This window comes from Rana temporaria, chromosome 12 (assembly GCF_905171775.1).
Source record: "Rana temporaria chromosome 12, aRanTem1.1, whole genome shotgun sequence".
NCBI lineage: Eukaryota > Metazoa > Chordata > Amphibia > Anura > Ranidae > Rana > Rana temporaria.
In genome coordinates, this window is record NC_053500.1 from 136,790,661 (window position 1) to 136,810,520 (window position 19,860).

At 53.2% G+C, this 19,860-nt stretch overlaps 1 protein-coding gene across 2 annotated transcripts in view; it reads left to right on the forward strand.

Annotated features, from left to right (window-relative positions):
• Positions 1 to 19,860, forward strand: part of GAS7 (growth arrest specific 7) — a 180,679-nt gene that overhangs the window by 89,902 nt on the left and 70,917 nt on the right. For both annotated transcript variants that reach the window (XM_040330877.1, XM_040330878.1), the window contains exon 2: positions 10,049 to 10,169. In XM_040330877.1, coding sequence (XP_040186811.1) covers positions 10,049 to 10,169 — 121 coding nt within the window. The remainder of the gene's footprint in view (positions 1 to 10,048; positions 10,170 to 19,860) is intronic.

A 19,860-nucleotide genomic window follows, 5' to 3' on the forward strand; every position in this document is an offset into this window, starting at 1 on the left:
TATGCACTTAAGATCCGACGGCGTACTAAGACGTACGTCAGTCGGATCGAGCCCACATTCAGTCGTATCTTGTTTTGTGGATACAAAACAAAGATACGCCGGCGCATCGTAGAAATTACGCCGCGTATCAATAGATACGCCGGTGTAAGCAAGAGGACCGCCTGTGTTGCTGCTCGGTATTTGATGATCACCAAGAGGACCACCCTTGTCGATCCTCAATGTCTGATTGCCAAAAGGACTGCCTGTGTCGCTGCCCAATGTCTGATCATCAAGAGGACCACCTGTATCTATCGCTGCTCGGTGTCTGATAATCGCCAAGAGGACCACCTATGTCACTGCTAGATATCTGATGATCGCCAACAAGACCGCTCGTGTCCGATCACCAAGAGGACCGCCCATGTCGCTGCTCAATGTTTGACGATCGCCAACAAGACCGCCCGTGTCGCCGCTCGACGTCCAAGAGATATGGCGAGTTTTCGATCTCCGGAAGGTCGCGCGTCGCTGCGGATCCAAGGAAAAGGCCGCGCCGTGTCACACTTGCCGCTTGCTTGCTGAGGTGAGGAGATTGGAGATATTTTTAGCTGCACATTATCGCCTTTCCAAAAACCAGAGAGCGCGGTGCTAATGAAGAGTTGACGCCTTTTCCCGTCTCCAGAGAGGCCGAGCGCCTCCGACAACGTTCATCGCAGGAACGGCGAAAAGTGATAAAAGCGGGTTCAGAAATAAAAACAGTTGGGTCTCCCGCGGCAACCGTATTCCGGGCGAGAGGAGCGAGGCGGCCATGGCGGTCCATCCGCCCGCAGGACAAGTCATGTGACCGCGTAGCACCGCCTTTCCAGGAACAAGGGATTGTGGGAAATGCACCACCATGACGTTTTAGTGGTGTGACGACCATTTTGGTGAAATAATGGGGTAGATTCAGGTAGGGCTGCGCACTCTTACGTTTTAACGCTATGCCTCTGTAAATTACTTGCGCTACGCTTCATTCACGAAATTTGCGCGGGCGCTCCGTAAAACTGCCTGAGGTAAGTGCGCGTAATTTAAATGATCCCGTAAGGGGCGTGGATCATTTAAATTAGGCGCGTTCCCGCACCGAACGTAGTGCGCATGCTCCGTCGGGAAAGTTTCCCGACGTGCATTGCAGTAAATGACGTCGCAAGGACGTCATTTGCTTCAACGTGAACGTAAATGGCGTCCAGCGCCATTCACGATTCACTTACGCAAACGACGTAATTTTTAAAAATCGCGACGCGGGAACGACGGGTATACTTGGCATTGGCTGCCCCTGCTAATAGCATGAGCAGCCTTACGCAGAAACCGACGAACGCAAACGACGTAAAATGCGAACGCAGGGCGCGCGTACGGTTGTGAATCGGCGTGAGTATGCAATTTGCATACTCTACGCTGACCACTACGGGAACGCCACCTAGCGGCCATCGTAAGAATGCAGCCTACGATACAACGGCGTAAGAGCCTTATGCCAGTCATACCTTAGGCTGCAGTCGGCGTATCGAGCTTTCTGAATACAGAAAAGTCGATACGCTGACGCAAATTAGCAATTGCGCTGCGTATCTATGGATACGTAGACGCAATTGCTTTCTGAATCTACCACAATAATGACTATTATTATTATTATTATTATTATTATTATTATTATAACAATCGTATGTAATGAATGGAAACATTGTAAAAGATTTCATCTCATTCAGATCTCTATTTTGCAACAAAGAAACAAACAATAAAAATATTGGCCCAGATTCAGATACAATGGCGTATCTATCGGTGGGCGTAACGTATCTCAGATACGTTACGCCGCCGTAACTTAGGGCCCAAGTTCCGTATTCAGAAAGAACTTGCGCCCTAAGTTACGGCGGCGTAACGTATGTGGTCCGGCGTAAGCCCGCCTAATTCAAATGTGGATGATGTGGGCGTGTTTTATTTAAATTTAGTGTGACCCCGCGTATTTGACGTTTTTTTACGAACGCCGCATGCGCCGTTCGTGAAAGAATCCCAGTGCGCATGCTCGAAATTACGCTGCAAATCGTCAATGCTTTAGACGTGAACGTAACTTACTTACAGCCCTATTCGCGAACGACTTACGCAAACAATGTAATCGATGGAAAATTCGACGCTGGCCCAACGTCCATGTAATCGACGGAAAATTCGACGCTGGCCCGACGTCCAGGATACCCCTCATATAGCAGTGGTAACTTTACGCTGGAAAAAGCCTAACGTAAACGTCGTAAAAAAAATGCGCCGGGCGGACGTACGTTTCTGAATCGGCGTATCTACCTAATTTGCATATTCCTCGCGTAAATCGACGGGAGCGCCACCTGGCGGCCAGCGTTAATATGCAGCCTAAGATACGACGGTGTAAGACACTTAGGGCCAGATTCACGTAGGGCAGCGGCGGCGTAACGTATCGTAGATACGTTACACCGCCGCAATTTTTCATCGCAAGTGCCTGATTCACCAAGCACTTGCGATGAAAACCTACGCCGGACCTACCGCGCATGCTCCGTTTCCGAACTCCCGCCGTGCATTGCACGCTGTGACGTCATTTTTTCGAACAGCGACGCACGTAGCGTAATTCCGTATTCCCGGAGGGCTTACGCAAACGACGTTATTTTTTAAATTTCGACGCGGGAACGATGGCCATACTTTATACAGCAATACGATTGCTGTGTAAAGTTAAGGCACCAAAAAAAACGACTAACTTTGCGACCGTCGGGAATCACCGTAACTCCTAATTTGCATACCCGACACTGGTTTACGACGCAAACTCCCCCCAGCGGCGGCCTCGGGAATTGCATCCTAAGATCCGACAGTGTAAAACTATTACACCTGTCGGATCTTAGGGATAGCTATGCGTAACTGATTCTATGAATCAGTCGCATAGATAGAAACAGAGATACAACGGTGTATCTCCACTGTGAATCTGGCCCTTAGTCCGGTGATCTGCCGATTTATGGTTCCGGCTATCGTGAAAGTTCCTGCGCAGGCGCAATCTGATCTGCCGATATGGTTCCGGCTAACGAGAAAGTTCCTTTAAGGACTGTGCAGGCGCAAACTTGCCTACGGAAATCTCCGAACCTCGGCCGGCATCCAGGGCGAAGTGGATTTCGAGGAAAGTGGCCAGTCGGCCTCACTTCGCTCGCTCGGCCTCCTGGCTCTTTTTTTAACATCCTCCAATCCACGGGGATGTTAAAGAATGAGCCTGGATGCCGGCCGAGGTTCGGAGATTTCCGTCGGAAAGTTTGCGCCTGCGCAGTCCTTGAAGGAACTTTCCCGTTAGGGGAACCTTAAGGACAAGTCACCGGTCGGATCTTAGGGAAATCTATGCGTTACTGATTCTATGAATCAGTCGCATAGATACGACCCACACTCAGAGTTACGACGGCGTATCCGGAGATAGTCGTAACTTCTCTCTGAATCCGGGCCGCTGAGTGTGAGAATTACAAGGCTGCCACCTGCTGGCTACCAGGATGTATTGCACACCCTCCACATTATTGTTGTTATTATTATTATTATTATTATAATTAATATTATTATTGTTGTTATTATTATGAATATTGTTATAATTATACAGGATTTATATAGCAACACGGCCGCAGGGAAATCGCATGGTCTTTGAAAACACGCTGCACGTTGAGATGCGCGGGGGTGCCATTCCACTGCGGGTGGTTGCGGCCACTTCTGCGATTCCCACAACCGCAGCCACACGCATAGGTGTGAACCTAGCCTTTTCAAAATCGCAGCCGCAAGGAAGTCACATGGTCTTTTAGACCAATGCGGTTTCCCCACCGTTCCCGCACCCACAAACGCGCTACGGACTGAGATGTGTTGGGTGGGACCATTTGGAATGAAATGAAGCCCCAGGCATCTCCTAAGAGCAGCGCATTTTCACTGCGATTCCTGCATCCGCAGCCACAGGCGTGCGTGTGCACCTAGCCTTTCAAAAATGCGGAAATCGCATAGTCTTTTTGGCCATGCGATTTTCTTTGCGATTTCCGCACCTGGCGCTGCAGACTGAGATGTGTAAGTGTGAACCTTGCCTTTCAAAAACACGGCCACGGCGAAAACACATTTTTTTCCGCACCTGCAAACGCACTGGGGCTGTTGCGGGTCTGTTAATTGCTGCGACTCCCGCAGCCGCACACATAAGTGCGAACCTATCCTTTCAAAAACATGGCTGCGGGGAAATTGCAAGTTTTTTTTTTGACGATGCGATTCCTGCAAATGCACTATGGGCTGAGATGCGTTGGGGTGCCATTCCACTGTGCGTGGTTGCGGGTATGGGAATTGCTGCGATTCCCAAAACCGCACGCATAGGTGTGAACCTAGCCTGCCAAAAACACAGCCGTGGGGGAAATCCCATTGGTCTTTGACCATGTGATTTCCCGCACCCGCAAACACGTTGCAGGCCGAGATGCATTTGGAATGCCATTTCCCTACGGGTGGTTGCGGGTACGGGAATTGCTGCGATACTCACAACCGCAGCCACGCGCATAGCTGTGATACTAGCCTTTAAAAAATGTGGCTGCAGGGAAAAATTGCATTGTCTTTTTATTTTTTCGACCGTGCAATTTCCCTGCGGTTCCCGCACCCGGAAACACGCTGTGGGCTGAGATGTGGGGGGGGGGGGGTGCCGTTCGAAATGAAGCACCTTTTCATTGCGGGTGCGGTGATCCCTTGCGATTCCTGCACCCGCAGCCACACGCATAGCTGTGCACCTAGCCTTTCAAAAACACGGCCGCAGGGAAATCGCATTGGCTGCAGGGGGGATGCGTGGTGGGGCCATTCCACTGCAGGTGGTTGCCAGTATGGGAATCGCTGCGATAGCCGCATGCACAGGTGTGAACTATCCTAATGGCCCCCCGAATGCGTCTAGCAAATGTGGCACGTTGGGCGATTATTATTTTTTTAAATCGCACCTGTTTTACTTTTTTCTGCGTTCCAATGCGTTTGGAAACCTTATTGAAATGAATGGGCTGTCAAAAATGTAAACCAGCCCTGAATGGGTTGCCCCTATGAGTGTTGCATGGAAAACGCATGGGGCAAAAACGCATGTCCCCGCTGCGCTCAGTGGAATGGGGCCTTAGTGTGAGTGGGCTGATCCAAGTGCGGTTTAGTGGGGGGGGGGGGTTTGCTGTGTATGTAATGAGGATATGCCCCCCCCCCATGTACATAAATAATCGCACCAAGTCGGTAGGTTGGGCTGATCACATGACTGGTGAATGGGAGCGCTGTGTAGGTGTCGCAGGAATTGCTGATATTCCAGGAATGTTCTCTCATCACAGACAATCCTCCATTGTATTTCGCTCTCAAAGGAGCCTTTGTCCCCCCACAGCCCCTCATTAACCCCTCGCCGCCCGGCCAACTTTCCCCTTTTTATTGTCCCTCTCATCCCCAATTAGAGCAACCGCCACTAATTAACCCTTCGGTGGGAGCGATCCAAAACTTTTTGCTGTCTTTTGTCTTTGCTGCCTGTGCTGGGAAGAAGAAGTCATTGGGTGTGGCCCCCAGCACTGAGAGGGGCCCCATTGTCCTTTCACAGCCCAACTGTATTATATCAATTTTAGAAGCCCTCTGAGGTTTGTTGGGGGGGGGGTGCAGAGGGTGCTGATTATGGTGTAATGTGAGTACAGAAAGAGTAGTAGGTGATGCCAGGCAGGGGTGCAGAGTGTGGTGTACAGGGAAGTGCAGGTTGTAGGGTAATGAGGGGTACAGGGGCTGCATGTTGTAGGGTAATGGGGAGTGCAGGTTGTAGGGTAATGAAGGGTACAGGGGGTGCAGATTGTAGGGTAATGGGGGGTGCAGGGGGTGCAGAGTGTGGTGTACAGGGAAGTACAGGGGGTGCAGAGTGTGGTGTACAGGGAAGTACAGGGGGTGCAGATTGTAGGGTAATGAGGGGTACAGGGGGTGCAGGTTGTAGGGTAATGAGGGGTACAGGGGGTGCAGATTGTAGGGTAATGGGGGGTGCAGAGTGTGGTGTACAGGGAAGTACAGGGGGTGCAGAGTGTGGTGTACAGGGGGTGCAGATTGTAGGGTAATGAGGGGTAATGGGGAGTGCAGGTTGTAGGGTAATGGGGGGTGCAGGGGGTGCAGAGTGTGGTGTACAGGGAAGTACAGGGGGTGCAGAGTGTGGTGTACAGGGAAGTACAGGGGGTGCAGATTGTAGGGTAATGAGGGGTACAGGGGGTGCAGGTTGTAGGGTAATGAGGGGTACAGGGGCTGCATGTTGTAGGGTAATGGGGAGTGCAGGTTGTAGGGTAATGAAGGGTACAGGGGGTGCAGATTGTAGGGTAGTGGGGGTCGCCGAGTGTGGTGTACAGGGAAGTACAGGGGGTGCAGATTGTAGGGTAATGAGGGGTACAGGGGATGCAGATTGTAGGGTAATAAGGGGTACAGGGGGTGCAGATTGTAGGGTAATGAGGGGTACAGGGGGTGCATGTTGTAGGGTAATGAGGTGTACAGGGGGTGCAGATTTTAGGGTAATGAGGGGTACAGGGGGTGCAGGTTGTAGGGTAATGAGGGGTACAGGGGGTGCAGATCGTAGGGTAATGAGGGGTACAGGGGGTGCAGATTGTAGGGTAATGAGGGGTACAGGGGGTGCATGTTGTAGGGTAATGAGGGGTACAGGGGGTGCAGATCGTAGGGTAATGAGGGGTGCAGGTTGTAGGGTAATGAGGGGTACAGGGGGTGCAGATTGTAGGGTAATGAGGGGTACAGGGGGTGCAGATTGTAGGGTAATGAGGGGTACATGGGGTGCAGATTGTAGGGTAACGAGGGGTACAGGGGGTGCAGATTGTAATGCAATGGGGGTACAGGGGGTGCAGATTGTAGGGTAATGAGGGATACAGGGGGTGCAGACTGTAGTGCAATAGGGGGGTGCAAATTGTAGGGTAATGAGGTGGGACAGGGGGTGCAGATTGTAGGGTAATGAGGTGTACAGGGGGTGCAGATTGTAGGGTAATGAGGGGTACAGGGGGTGCAGATTGTAGGGTAATGATGGGTAGAGGGGGTGCAGATTGTAGGGTAATGAGGGGTGCAGTTTGTAGGGTAATGAGGGGTTAAGGGGGTGCAGGTTGTAGGGCAATGAGGGGTACAAAGGGTGCAGAGTATTGGAGTGTTTGGGATGCAGTGTGTTGCGGTAGTGAGGGAGGCAGGGGGTGCAGAATGTGGGGTATTGGGGTACAGGGGGTGCAGGTTGTAGGGTAATAAGGGGTACAGGGGGTGCAGATTGTAGGGTAATGAGGGGTAGAGGGGTGCAGATTGTAGGGTAATGAGGGGTACAGGGGGTGCAGATTGTAGGGTAATGAGGGGTAGAGGGGTGCAGATTGTAGGGTAATGAGGGGTTCAGGTTGTATGGTAATGAAGGGTACAGGGGGTGCAGGTTCTAGGATAATGAGGGGTACAGGGGGTGCAGAGTATTGGAGTGTTTGGGATGCAGTGTGTTGGGGTAGTGAGGGAGGCAGGGGGTGCAGAATGTGGGGTATTGGGGTACAGGGGGTGCTGATTACAGGTGATACAGGGGTGCAGAATGTGGGGTACAGGGCCCTCCCCTTCTGTATTTTTTTTTTACAGGCAGCCTGTAGTGGGTGGAGCCTGCTGGGCCCCTCCCACAGCTCTACTCTCTGCACAGGCACTGTACAGCACAGTGATGATGTCACTGCTGTGACTTTTACAAGGTAATATCTGGATTTGTAAAGGTCTTTTGTGCCCACATAGTGACTGTGTATCCTTCTGTAGCTAATGAGGAATATAATGTAAATAAACATTTTTATGCCCGGAGTTCATGATAGTCCATCAGTCAGATATCGATCTTTGTTCCTCATCCGCGGGTTCCCCTCGTGAGTTCCTCGTTGCTTAGACACAAAACAGATGATTGCGGCGCTGCCCGGCATGCAGATACCAGCGAAAGCTGGAGTGCCGGCGATCTGCTGATAAATCTCCTTTCCGCTCATCGAATAAAGTCAATAAAAAGTCAATAAAACAATCTTCGATGGAGACGGCGCCGTCTGTTGTGTCGCAGGGGCGGCGGCCCGCGGTGTAACCGATTTGCACTTTTTTTTTTTGGTGCATTGAGGAGACCGTTCACTGATAATGCACAGGTGTGGATGGGACAAAAAAAAAAATTGCTTTGTTTATAAACAAAGTCATGTGGTCACTATGTCGTTCTTCCCCGGCTGTGATGTCACAGTGCGGTGGGGTGTCACAGCTCCGCCCTCTCCCAGTTTTAGTTTTTTATTCTGCATTAGAGGTCAGTAGTATGAATGTACAAGGTAAAAATGATTTCCACATAGTCACCGCCCCTCTGTTGTGATTGGTTGGACATTCACCCCCCCCCCCAGCAAGGGGAAGGATCTGTTTGGCTGCAGATGACCCGACTGGTTGACTGGGGAGGGAGGAGCTTCATGTGTGTCTCACCTTCCCTAACCAGAGGTACAAACTAGAGTGCTTGGCTGTCCATGTTTATACTCGTAGTGCCTGAGGGCGGCGGCATCATGGCGCTCCTCTGAAGCCTGAGGGCGGCGGCGGCATCATGGCGCTCCTCTGAAGCCTGAGGGTGGCGGCATCATGGCGCTCCTCTGAAGCCTGAGGTTGGCGGCATCATGGCGCTCCTCTGAAGCCTGAGGGTGGCGGCATCATGGCGCTCCTCTGAAGCCTGAGGGCGACGACATCATGGCGCTCCTCTGAAGCCTGGAGGGCGGCGGCATCATGGCGCTCCTCTGAAGCCTGAGGGCGGCGGCAGCATTATGGCGCTCCTCTGAAGCCTGAGGGTGGCGGCGGCATCATGGCGCTCCTCTGAAGCTTAAGGGTGGCGGCATCATGGCGCTCCTCTGAAGCCTGAGGGTGGCGGCATCATGGCGCTTCTCTGAAGCCTGAGGGTGGCGGCATCATGGCGCTCCTCTGAAGCTTAAGGGTGGCGGCATCCTGGCGCTCCTCTGAAGCCTGAGGGTGGCGGCATCATGGCGCTTCTCTGAAGCCTGAGGGTGGCGGCATCATGGCGCTCCTCTGAAGCCTGAGGGCAGCGGCGGCGGCATGGATCTCCTCTGAAGCCTGAGGGCGGCATCATGGCGCTCCTCTGAAGCCTGAGGGGCGGCGGCATCATGGCGCTCCTCTGAAGCCAGAGGGCGGCGGCATCATGGCGCTCCTCTGAAGCCAGAGGGCGGCGGCATCATGGCGCTCCTCTGAAGCCTGAGGGCGGCGGCATCATGGCGCACCTCTAAAGCCTGAGGGCGGCGGCGGCATCATGGCGCTCCTCTAAAGCCTGAGGGCGGCGGCATCATGGCACTCCTCTGAAGCCTGAGGGCGGCGGCGGCATCATGGCGCTCCTCTGAAGCCTGAGGGCGACGGCATCATGTCGCTCCTCTGAAGCCTGAGGGCGGTGGCGGCATCATGGCGCTCCTCTGTAGCCTGAGGGTGGCGGCATCATGGCGCTCCTCTGTAGCCTGAGGGTGGCGGCATCATGGCGCTCCTCTGAAGCCTGAGGGCGGCGGCATCATGGCGCTCCTCTGAAGCCTGTGGGCGGCGGCATCATGGCGCTCCTCTGAAGCCTGTGGGCGGCGGCATCATGGCGCTCCTCTGAAGCCTGAGGGTGGCGGCATCATGGCGCTCTTCTGAAGCCTGAGGGTGGCGGCATCATGGCGCTCCTCTGAAGCCTGAGGGCGGCGGCGGCATCATGGCGCTCCTCTGAAGCCTGAGGGCGGTGGGGGCATCATGGCGCTCCTCTGAAGCCTGAGGGCGGCGGCATCATGGCGCTCCTCTGACGCCTGAGGGTGGCGGCGGCGGCATCATGGAGCTCCTCTAAAGCCTGAGGGCGGCGGCATCATGGCGCTCCTCTGAAGCCTGAGGGCGGCGGCGGCATCATGATGCTCCTCTGAAGCCTGAGGGCGGCGGCGGCATCATGGCGCTCCTCTGAAGCCTGAGGGCGGCGGCGGCATCATGGCGCTCCTCTGAAGCCCGAGGATGACTTTGTGTAACAGATTTTGTAGAATTTTCTCTTTACACCTCTCACAGTCTTTACACTTCTCTGTCATTCCAGAAACCCGGTAAGATGAACCCGCAGAAGATCGAAGATTCCTCACCGGTCCCCCTCCCCCCGGGCTGGCAGTGCTACATGTCTCCGCAGGGGCGGCGCTACTACGTCAACACCGTCACCAACGGTGAGTACCGACGATGCTGCACCATATTTCCTCATCCGGTGTATGTTTGCTGTGGTTTTTTTTATGTAAATAACGAATGGAAACGAAACAAGTCATATAGAAATGTGAAGAGCAAAACTATTTATTTATTTTCGTTCTGCACAAGTCTAATTCTAGATAGTGTGATTAGCGTCCTTGCTGAAGGACTGCTGAGATCAGGATTACTGAGGAGGAGAGGGAATTGCTTTCAGGCGGCTGGGGATCTATAAAGGGAGGGGAGAACAGTAAAGTGCAGTCACTGCATAACACTATATAGAAAGCAGGTTCTGTGTATATAATGAGCCAATATGGCCGCCCCGTGTACAGAGACCACAGAATAAGGTGAATGTGAACTGTTTTTTTAATGTTACACCACCAGCCACAATCACACAGACATCTTAACAAATAAATAAAGTTCCCAGCGCTGACTCGGGCGGTGGCGTGGTGACGCTGAATCCCAGCAACGTCTGTCTGTAGATTGTTTCCGCTTTATTTTGGGAGTTCAAATATTTTAGATTGTTTTGTGTGATGTCATCGCATGACTGTCATTCCTGAGAGATCTGTGTCCTGATTGGTTGGTTCCCAGATGATGTCATTCTCATTCTTGTAATGCTTCGTAAAATTCTATAGAGTTCAGTCCGCTGGCAGATGGAGAGACGATTCTTCTCACTGGGTGTATAAATACCGACATTGTATAAATCATCGGTGAGATGTGAGAAGAATCTGTCACTTGCCACCGGTTCCTTGTCACCAGATGCAGACTGTCACTTGCCAAGTCACCTGCCACATGTTGTGGATTGTCACTTGCCACGTCACCTGCCACGCGTTGCGGATTGTCACCTGCCACGCGTTGCGTATTGTCACTTGCCACGTCACCTGCCACATGTTGCAGATTGTCACTTGCCACGTCACCTGCCACACGTCGCAGATTGTCACTTGCCACATGTTGCGGATTGTCACTTGCCACGCGTTGCGGATTGTCACCTGCCACACCTTGCGGATTGTCACTTGCCACACCTTGCGGATTGTCACTTGCCACACATTGCGGATTGTCACTTACCACGTCACCTGCCACACCTTGCGGATTGTCACTTGCCACATCACCTGCCACACGTTGCGGATTGTCACTTGCCACGTCACCTGCCACACCTTGCGGATTGTCACTTGCCATGTCACCTGCCACACCTTGCGGATTGTCACTTGCCACATGTTGCGGATTGTCACTTGCCACGTCACCTGCCACACCTTGCGGATTGTCACTTGCCACGTCACCTGCCACACCTTGCGGATTGTCACTTGCCATGTCACCTGCCATGCGTTTCAGATTGTCACTTGCCACGTTACCTGCCACGCGTTTCAGATTGTCACATGCCACGTTGCCTGCCACACGTTTCAGATTGTCACTTGCCACACGTTGCGGATTGTCACTTGCTGTGTCACTTTCCTGCTAAGGTGGTCTCTTGCAAGTCAGACAGCAGATAACTAGCCCGGCAGCAGAGAGATGATGTCATCTCTCTGCTTCCCAGCTGCCTGCACAGTGAGGGCAGAACTGCACTGCAGGGATGATGCACGGCGGGCGCCAGGCTCTCTGCTCCCATGCCCGCCGGCTCCCTGATTGGCCAGCTGTCTACTCTCTCATCCACAGAGCCGCCAACTCTCTCATGTACGGAGCCGCCTGCGGAGAGGCCCGCTCTCTCACCCGCATTCTCGGGGGGGCAATTTGTCTGGTGAACATTGGGTCCCCGGTCTGTGCCCAGTCGAGCCCGCTCAGTAAGCCGGCCCTGAGGTAGGTTGGGTCATAGCACAGACACCGTGATTAGGGTTTAATCCAACTACCCTGTTGAGCCTGTAATTGGGGTTTCCCTCCACCTGCCTGAGACGGACCATCACAGACTTCTAGAAGTTTCTTTCTCATTGGACTCTGCCGGAGAAGCTCTCCCGTTTTGCGCCAGTCACAGACCACGCACAGATGTTTCCACTCTGCCTTTAGCCTCCTGTCTTATTGTAGAACAAACTCCTCATCCATAACCCGCTGGGAGCTCAGAATCCGAGGAACGCGCCATCCATCTGACACATTGGCAGCGAAACGCCGGTCCAATTCCCGTAGGAAGAACGGCTGATGACGCGCCGAGAGACAACGCTGGACAGCCAGCGATAAGAGGGATTCCGGAGGAGGTGATTGTGGATTATTAGTGTCACAGCTCCGGGGGCGCGCCGGGCCTCAGACGAGATCTTTATCTGATTATTTGTAAAAGATCCAATTTTGCTGGGTTTTTTTTCTCAGGAAACAGCAAATCTAACAATTTCACCTGATGTGCGTTTTCTCCGTTCATTGCCTGTATTACCGCCAAGCAGATAGGATCCCGCCCCTCGTCCACGTTACATATCCCCCATTTATTGTGCGTCCTCCCTAAACTGAATGTGATCCCCAGGCCCGTCGCTACAGGACAGGCAAAACAAACAATTGCTTGGGGCCTCGAGCTGGCCTGGGGCCCCCAACTTCCCCTTCCCAGGCTGTAGTGTGGCCGAGCTCCTCTTCTTTCCTCCTGGAGTCCTGTCAGTCCGGCTGGGTACCGCACGTGGTACAGGAGATTCAATTTCCTGTTCCCGGCCGGACTGGCAGGAAGTGCACACTGAGTGCTCACTTCCTTTCAGTCCGGCCGGGAACACAAGAAACTGAATCTCCTGTACCACGCGGTACCCGGCCTGGGCACTATCTAATAGGGGACTGGGGACCCATAATGATAGAACACCGGACTGACAGGGGGAAGAGGAGCTCGGCCACGCTACAGCGGCAGCCTACAGGGAAGAAGGGGAGGTGAGGATAGAAAAACATAGGGACTGGGGGGGGGGGGGGGAGTAAAAACACGGGTGTAAAAAAATAGTGTAGCGCTAATGTAGGCTTTGCGTGCGGGGGGAGGGGGGTGCTTGGGGGCCCCCAAATTCCTTCAAACGGCCCTGGTGATCCCTACATTTATTACCAGCTGGGGTTGCTGGAGAATTTACTCTTCCTGAAGTAGAAATGGTGAAGGAGCTGGACCAGCACAGGCGGTAATTAGACCCTTCCGGAACAGGAGAGGCCTATGATGTGCAGGGAGGGTTAGGAGGTGTGCTGGGTAAGTTGGTGACAGGCTCTCTTTAACACTTGTGGTCTGTGTCGTTTCTTTGTGATGTAATAAAGTGGGCGGGGACAGACACATAGGCCCAGATTCACAGAGAGCAAGGCGCACATTACGCCGCCGTAGAGCAAACACTGTACGCTACGCCAACGTAGCGCGGGGAGGCAAGCATTGCATTAAGCAAGCCAGTGCTCCCAACGCTGTGCCAGCGTGACGTGGGTTTCGAGGCGCACGCCGGCGTAGGTGGAAGTGGGCGTGAACCCATGCAAATGAGGCGTGACCCCATGCAAATGATGGGCCGAGCGCCAGACAGGTACGTATCACGAACTGCGCATGTGCCGTGACGTGGATGCATGCACAGCACCCCCATGTGCCTGCTCACAACCACGCCGGCACAACTGCCTAAGCTACGCCGGATCACCGCGTACGCCGTGAACATAACGTACGCCCAGCCAGACACACGTCCAACGCACAATACGCCGGCTTATGTTCCCTGGTGAAGACCTGTGCATGTCTGTTGCCGAGTGGCACCTCCTTTATGGGGAATAACTTTACGCCGGACATACAACTTGCGCGTAGCATGCGCCGGGCACGCGCACGTTTGTGAATCGCCGTATTTCCCTCATTTGCATGTTTGAATGGCTAATCAATGGGAGCAGCACCGTGCGCCCAGCCTATATGTGCGCCCACCCTACGCCGGCGTGTGCAAGCTACGTCGGCGGGGTGTAGCCTGTTTTTAGGCGCATGTTGGTTTGTGGGTCTGCCACACACGTACGCCGGCGCACATTGGCATGTACGTCGGCGTAACGTGTTATACGTCGGCGTAAGTGCTTTGTGAATCCGGGCCTTAATTTGTAGGGGTGTCAGGTCTTGGTTGCTGCATGTTGTCGTCTCTCCCATTTTTTTATTCTGTTTTTAGTGATTTCCGCAGCTCCTCTTGATATAAACGAGGCGTCGTTCACACCCCAATGTGTTAAAAATTTGTGAATGCCCTTTAATGTTTAAAGGTATTGGCTGCCTGCCCACCAGCATGCGGAAATGTCTCTGGGAGGAGTTTCAGTTATTGAGATTGATGGCATGAAAACCTTCACCCAGCCTGAAATGGGTACACTCCTCTATTGGTTCAGGTTGAGTCGGATCTTTGCATGGAGCGCGCTCCTTCGTGGTTCCGCCACATTTCTCCGGAGACGTAAAAGTCGTGGAAAACTCGTGGTCGGGATTCCCCTTTAAGTGGTTGCCAAGGTTGCGGACGAACGTGATGGATTTTCATTGTTCTTGTTTAGAATTTCTTGGCATCTTTCTGGAGATCCAACTTTTCTCTCTGTTTATAAACTTTTATCCCACGAAACGCAGCGGAGTGTGGCTGAGCATCGGCGGAGCGATGTGTGTGGCGCTTTGAACGTGTGAGGTCAGCTGGAGGGGGGGGAGGGGAGGGGATAAGGGGGATCATTCTGTCACGTTATTCCGCTCTGAGCAGACCAGACATTCTCCACATTTACCGTTCATCTCTGTCTACACTCCAAATATTTGTGTCTATGGAGCAGCCGGGGGAAGATCAGGAAAAAGATCCAACGACCATGGATGTTCGACATTCCCACTTTAAAGAGAACCAGTCTAGAGAGTCATTGGGAAGAATCTGACTCTCCAACTCTCCTCTAACCCGATTTATAGCCGTATACTGCAGATCACGATTCCGTCCTCATAATGCCCCAAACCGAGAGAACCTCAACCTATTCCATTGTGGAACATGCAGCCCACAGAGCTTCTTCCCTTATCACCTTTCCCCCATCTTCCACACCCACCTTTCCCCCATCTTCCACACTCACCTTTCCCCCATCTTCCACACTCACCTTTCCCCCATCTTCCACACTCACCTTTCCCCCATCTTCCACACTCACCTTTCCCACATCTTCCACACTCACCTTTCCCTCATCTTCCACACTCACCTTTCCCCATCTTCCACACTCACCTTTCCCCCATCTTCCACACTCACCTTTCCCCCATCTTCCACACTCACCGTTGCCCCATCTTCCACACTCACCTTTCCCCCATCTTCCACACTCACCTTTCCCCAATCTTCCACACTCGCCTTTCCCCATCTTCCACACTCACCTTTCCCCCATCTTCCACACTCACCTTTCCCTCATCTTCCACACTCACCTTTCCCTCATCTTCCACACTCACCTTTCCCCCATCTTCCACACTCGCCTTTCCCCATCTTCCACACTCACCTTTCCCCCATCTTCCACACTCACCTTTCCCCCATCTTCCACGCTCACCTTTCCCCCATCTTCCACACTCACCTTTCCCCCATCTTCCACACTCACCTTTCCCTCATCCTCCACACTCACCTTTCCCCCATCTTCCACACTCACCTTTCCCTCATCTTCCACACTCACCTTTCCCCCATCTTCCACACTCACCTTTCCCCCATCTTCCACACTCACCTTTCCCCCATCTTCCACACTCACCTTTCCCCCATCTTCCACACTCACCTTTCCCTCATCCTCCACACTCACCTTTCCCCCATCTTCCACACTCACCTTTCCCTCATCTTCCACACTCACCTTTCCCCCATCTTCCACACTCACCTTTCCCCCATCTTCCACACTCGCCTTTCCCCCATCTTCCACACTCACCTTTCCCCCATCTTCCACACTCACCTTTCCCCCATCTTCCACACCCACCTTTCCCCCATCTTCCACACTCACCTTTCCCCCATCTTCCACACTCACCTTTCCCCCATCTTCTCTACTCACCTTTCCCCCATCTTCCACACTCACCTTTCCCCCCATCTTCCACACTCACCTTTCCCTCATCTTCCACACTCACCTTTCCCTCATCTTCCACACTCACCTTTCCCTCATCCTCCACACTCGCCTTTCCCCCATCTTCCACACTCACCTTTCCCCCATCTTCCACACTCACCTTTCCCTCATCCTCCACACTCACCTTTCCCCCATCTTCCACACTCACCTTTCCCTCATCCTCCACACTCACCTTTCCCCCATCTTCCACACTCACCTTTCCCTCATCCTCCACACTCACCTTTCCCCCATCTTCCACACTCACCTTTCCCTCATCTTCCACACTCATCTTTCCCTCATCTTCCACACTCACCTTTCCCCCATCTTCCACACTCACCTTTCCCTCATCTTCCACACTCACCTTTCCCCCATCTTCCACACTCACCTTTCCCCCATCTTCCACACTCACCTTTCCCCCATCTTCCACACTCACCTTTCCCCCATCTTCCACACTCACCTTTCCCCCATCTTCCACACTCACCTTTCCCTCATCCTCCACACTCACCTTTCCCTCCTCTTCCACACTCACGTTGCCCCATCTTCCACACTCACCGTTGCCCCATCTTCCACACTCACCGTTGCCCCATCTTCCACACTCACCGTTGCCCCATCTTCCACACTCACCTTTCCCTCATCTTCCACACTCATCTTTCCCTCATCTTCCACACTCATCTTTTCCTCATCCTCCACACTCCCCTTTCCCTCATCTTCCACACTCCCCTTTCCCTCATCCTCCACACTCACCTTTCCCCCATCTTCCACACTCACCTTTCCCCCATCTTCCACACTCACCTTTCCCTCATCCTCCACACTCACCTTTCCCCCATCTTCCACACTCACCTTTCCCCCATCTTCCACACTCACCTTTCCCACATCTTCCACACTCACCTTTCCCCCATCTTCCACACTCACCTTTCCCCCATCTTCCACACTCACCGTTGCCCCATCTTCCACACTCACCGTTGCCCCATCTTCCACACTCACCGTTGCCCCATCTTCCACACTCACCTTTCCCCCATCTTCCACACTCACCTTTCCCTCATCTTCCACACTCACCTTTCCCCCATCTTCCACACTCACCTTTCCCCCATCTTCCACACAGAGTCACCCCAATTGTTTGTTTTTGGGGTTAAGTATTCTGACAGTTCTGATTTTTTGTAAATTAGTCACTCTGCAGATTATGAATATCTGGCTGCCTCCACCCCCACCCGCTTTATGATTAATTCTGAATAATGCTGCAAAAGAGAAAATCAGCGAAAAACGTGAAGACGGAAATGTGACATCTGCGCTCTTCATGTCTTATCAATACATTCTGGATGAGGACTCAACTCCGAGCCTGAAGAGCCGCCAGCTGTGACTTGAGAAGAACCCCGGGCACAGCTGAATATTCAGCATGGAAAATGAAGAGCAGCTCCCCTGACTGTTTCTTGCTGTCTTATTACCCACAATGCTTTGGAATTTGGCCACCATAATAGCTACGACACACAATGCAAGCCCTACCCATCTGATCTCAGTATTGTGCCCCAGGATCCCAGTACTGTGCCCTCCTAGTCCCAGTACTGTGCCCTCCTGATCCCAGTACTGTGCCCTCCTGATCCCAGTACTGTGCCCTCCTAGTCCCAGTACTGTGCCCTCCTAGTCCCAGTACTGTGCCCTCCTGATCCCAGTACTGTGCCCTTCTGATCCCAGTACTGTGCCCTCCCGATCCCAGTACTGTGCCCTCCCGATCCCAGTACTGTGCTCTCCTAGTCCCAGTACTGTGCCCTCCTGATCCCAGTACTGTGCCCTCCTGATCCCAGTACTGTGCCCTCCTGATCCCAGTACTGTGCCCTCCTAGTCCCAGTATTGTGGCCTCCTTATCCCAGTACTGTGCCCTCCTTGTCCCAGTACTGTGCCCTCCTTATCCCAGTACTGTGCCCTCCTAGTCCCAGTACTGTGCCCTCCTGATCCCAGTACTGTGCCCTCCTGATCCCAGTACTGTGCCCTCCTGATCCCAGTACTGTGCCCTCCTGATCCCCTCTGTATCGTGCCCCCTGATCCCCCCTGTATCGTGCCCTCCTGATCCCCCCTGTATCGTGCCCTCCTGATCCCCCCTGTATCGTGCCCTCCTGATCCCCCCTGTATCGTGCCCTTCTGATCCCCCCTGTAGTGTGCCCTCCTGATCCCCCCTGTAGTGTGCCCTCCTGATCCCCCCTGTATCGTGCCCTCCTGATCCCTCCTGTATCGTGCCCTCCCGATCCCCCCTGTATCGTGCCCTCCTGATCCCCCCTGTATCATGACCTCCTGATCCCCCCTGTATCGTGCCCTCCTGACCCCCCCTGTATCGTGCCCTCCTGACCCCCCCTGTATCGTGCCCTCCTGATCCCCCCTGTATCGTGCCCTCCTGACCCCCCCCTGTATCGTACCCTCCTGATCACCCCTGTATCGTGCCCTCCTGATCCCCCCTGTATCGTGCCCTCCTGATCCCCCCTGTATCGTGCCCTCCTGATCCCCCCTGTATCGTGCCCTCCTGATCCCCCCTGCATCGTGCCCTCCTGATCCCCCCTGTATCGTGCTCTCCTGATCCCCCCTGTATCGTGCCCTCCTGATCCCCCCTGTATTGTGCCCTTTGTGTTACTTGGCACATCTGTGCAAGACTGACAGGGGAAGGATGGAGTTTCACTTTAAGTGACCCGCCCCTTGTTGCTTTGCTTTGCGTTCTCCTTCTGTTTACTTTTATTGTTTGATGTTTTTTCCTCGCTCAGCATAATATCGCGGCGTTCCTCATCCATGGACAGACATTTGTTTCCTATTCACGGTTCCCCATAAAATCGTCGCTATAAATCCGCCTTCCCCCGCCCTGAAATGTTCCCGCATGAGAGGTGGCAGATTGTCCTCTGTCCTCCGTCAGCACTTTGCACCCCGAACGTGAATCCTCCTCCTCCCCCTCCCCTGGATTGCGGTCTCATTCCGACATGTGCGTCTGATTTGTGTACACGGATCGGCGGTCCCCGCGGGTCATATCGCTGCGCTCGGCTCATTACCACCAAACTATTTCCAGTTGGACCGGAGAGGGATCCGCGTGCGTCCCGGTTGGGTTGCGCGTCCATCAGCAGATTATTGGGAGCCGAGTTTTGCGATGTGCACTTCTGTTGTGGTGCATTGTGGGAAGGCCGAATACGCAGCAGGAAAAAAAACGCTGCCAACTGAAAGTCGCCAAAAGTCCGTAATTGCTGGATAATGGCGGGATAATGTCTCTTTTATCCTGCGACTAATGATCGCTCGCTGAGGTTTCTGATGGGTTTATTTAAGGCGGACAAATTTCTTCATCGTGTAATAAATTCCCCAAATTAAAGCGCTTCGCTCCTCGCCGTGTTGTCAGGAATTAATGCCGTCCGTCTTCCGGAATGTGCGCCAGAAAGTGATAAATATTCTTTAGATTGGCTTCAATTAACGCCGCGATGTTGGTGAACGCTCAGCGGCTCTGTAATTATTAAACCAACTCGGGGGATCGTAATAATCTATCAGGAGGGGAGCGAAAACTGCGGAGGAGCCGCAAAGGGATGGAGGAGAATGTAAGAGAGCGACGGGGAGACGCCAACCGCCAAAAACACGTTTCTTCCCCATATACAAAGTCCCGCAATCACCGCTCTCCAGATATAAGATATATAATACAGGAGTGACATCACCGCTCTCCAGATATATTATACAGGAGTGACATCACCGCTCTCCATATATAAGATATATTATACAGGAGTGACATCACCA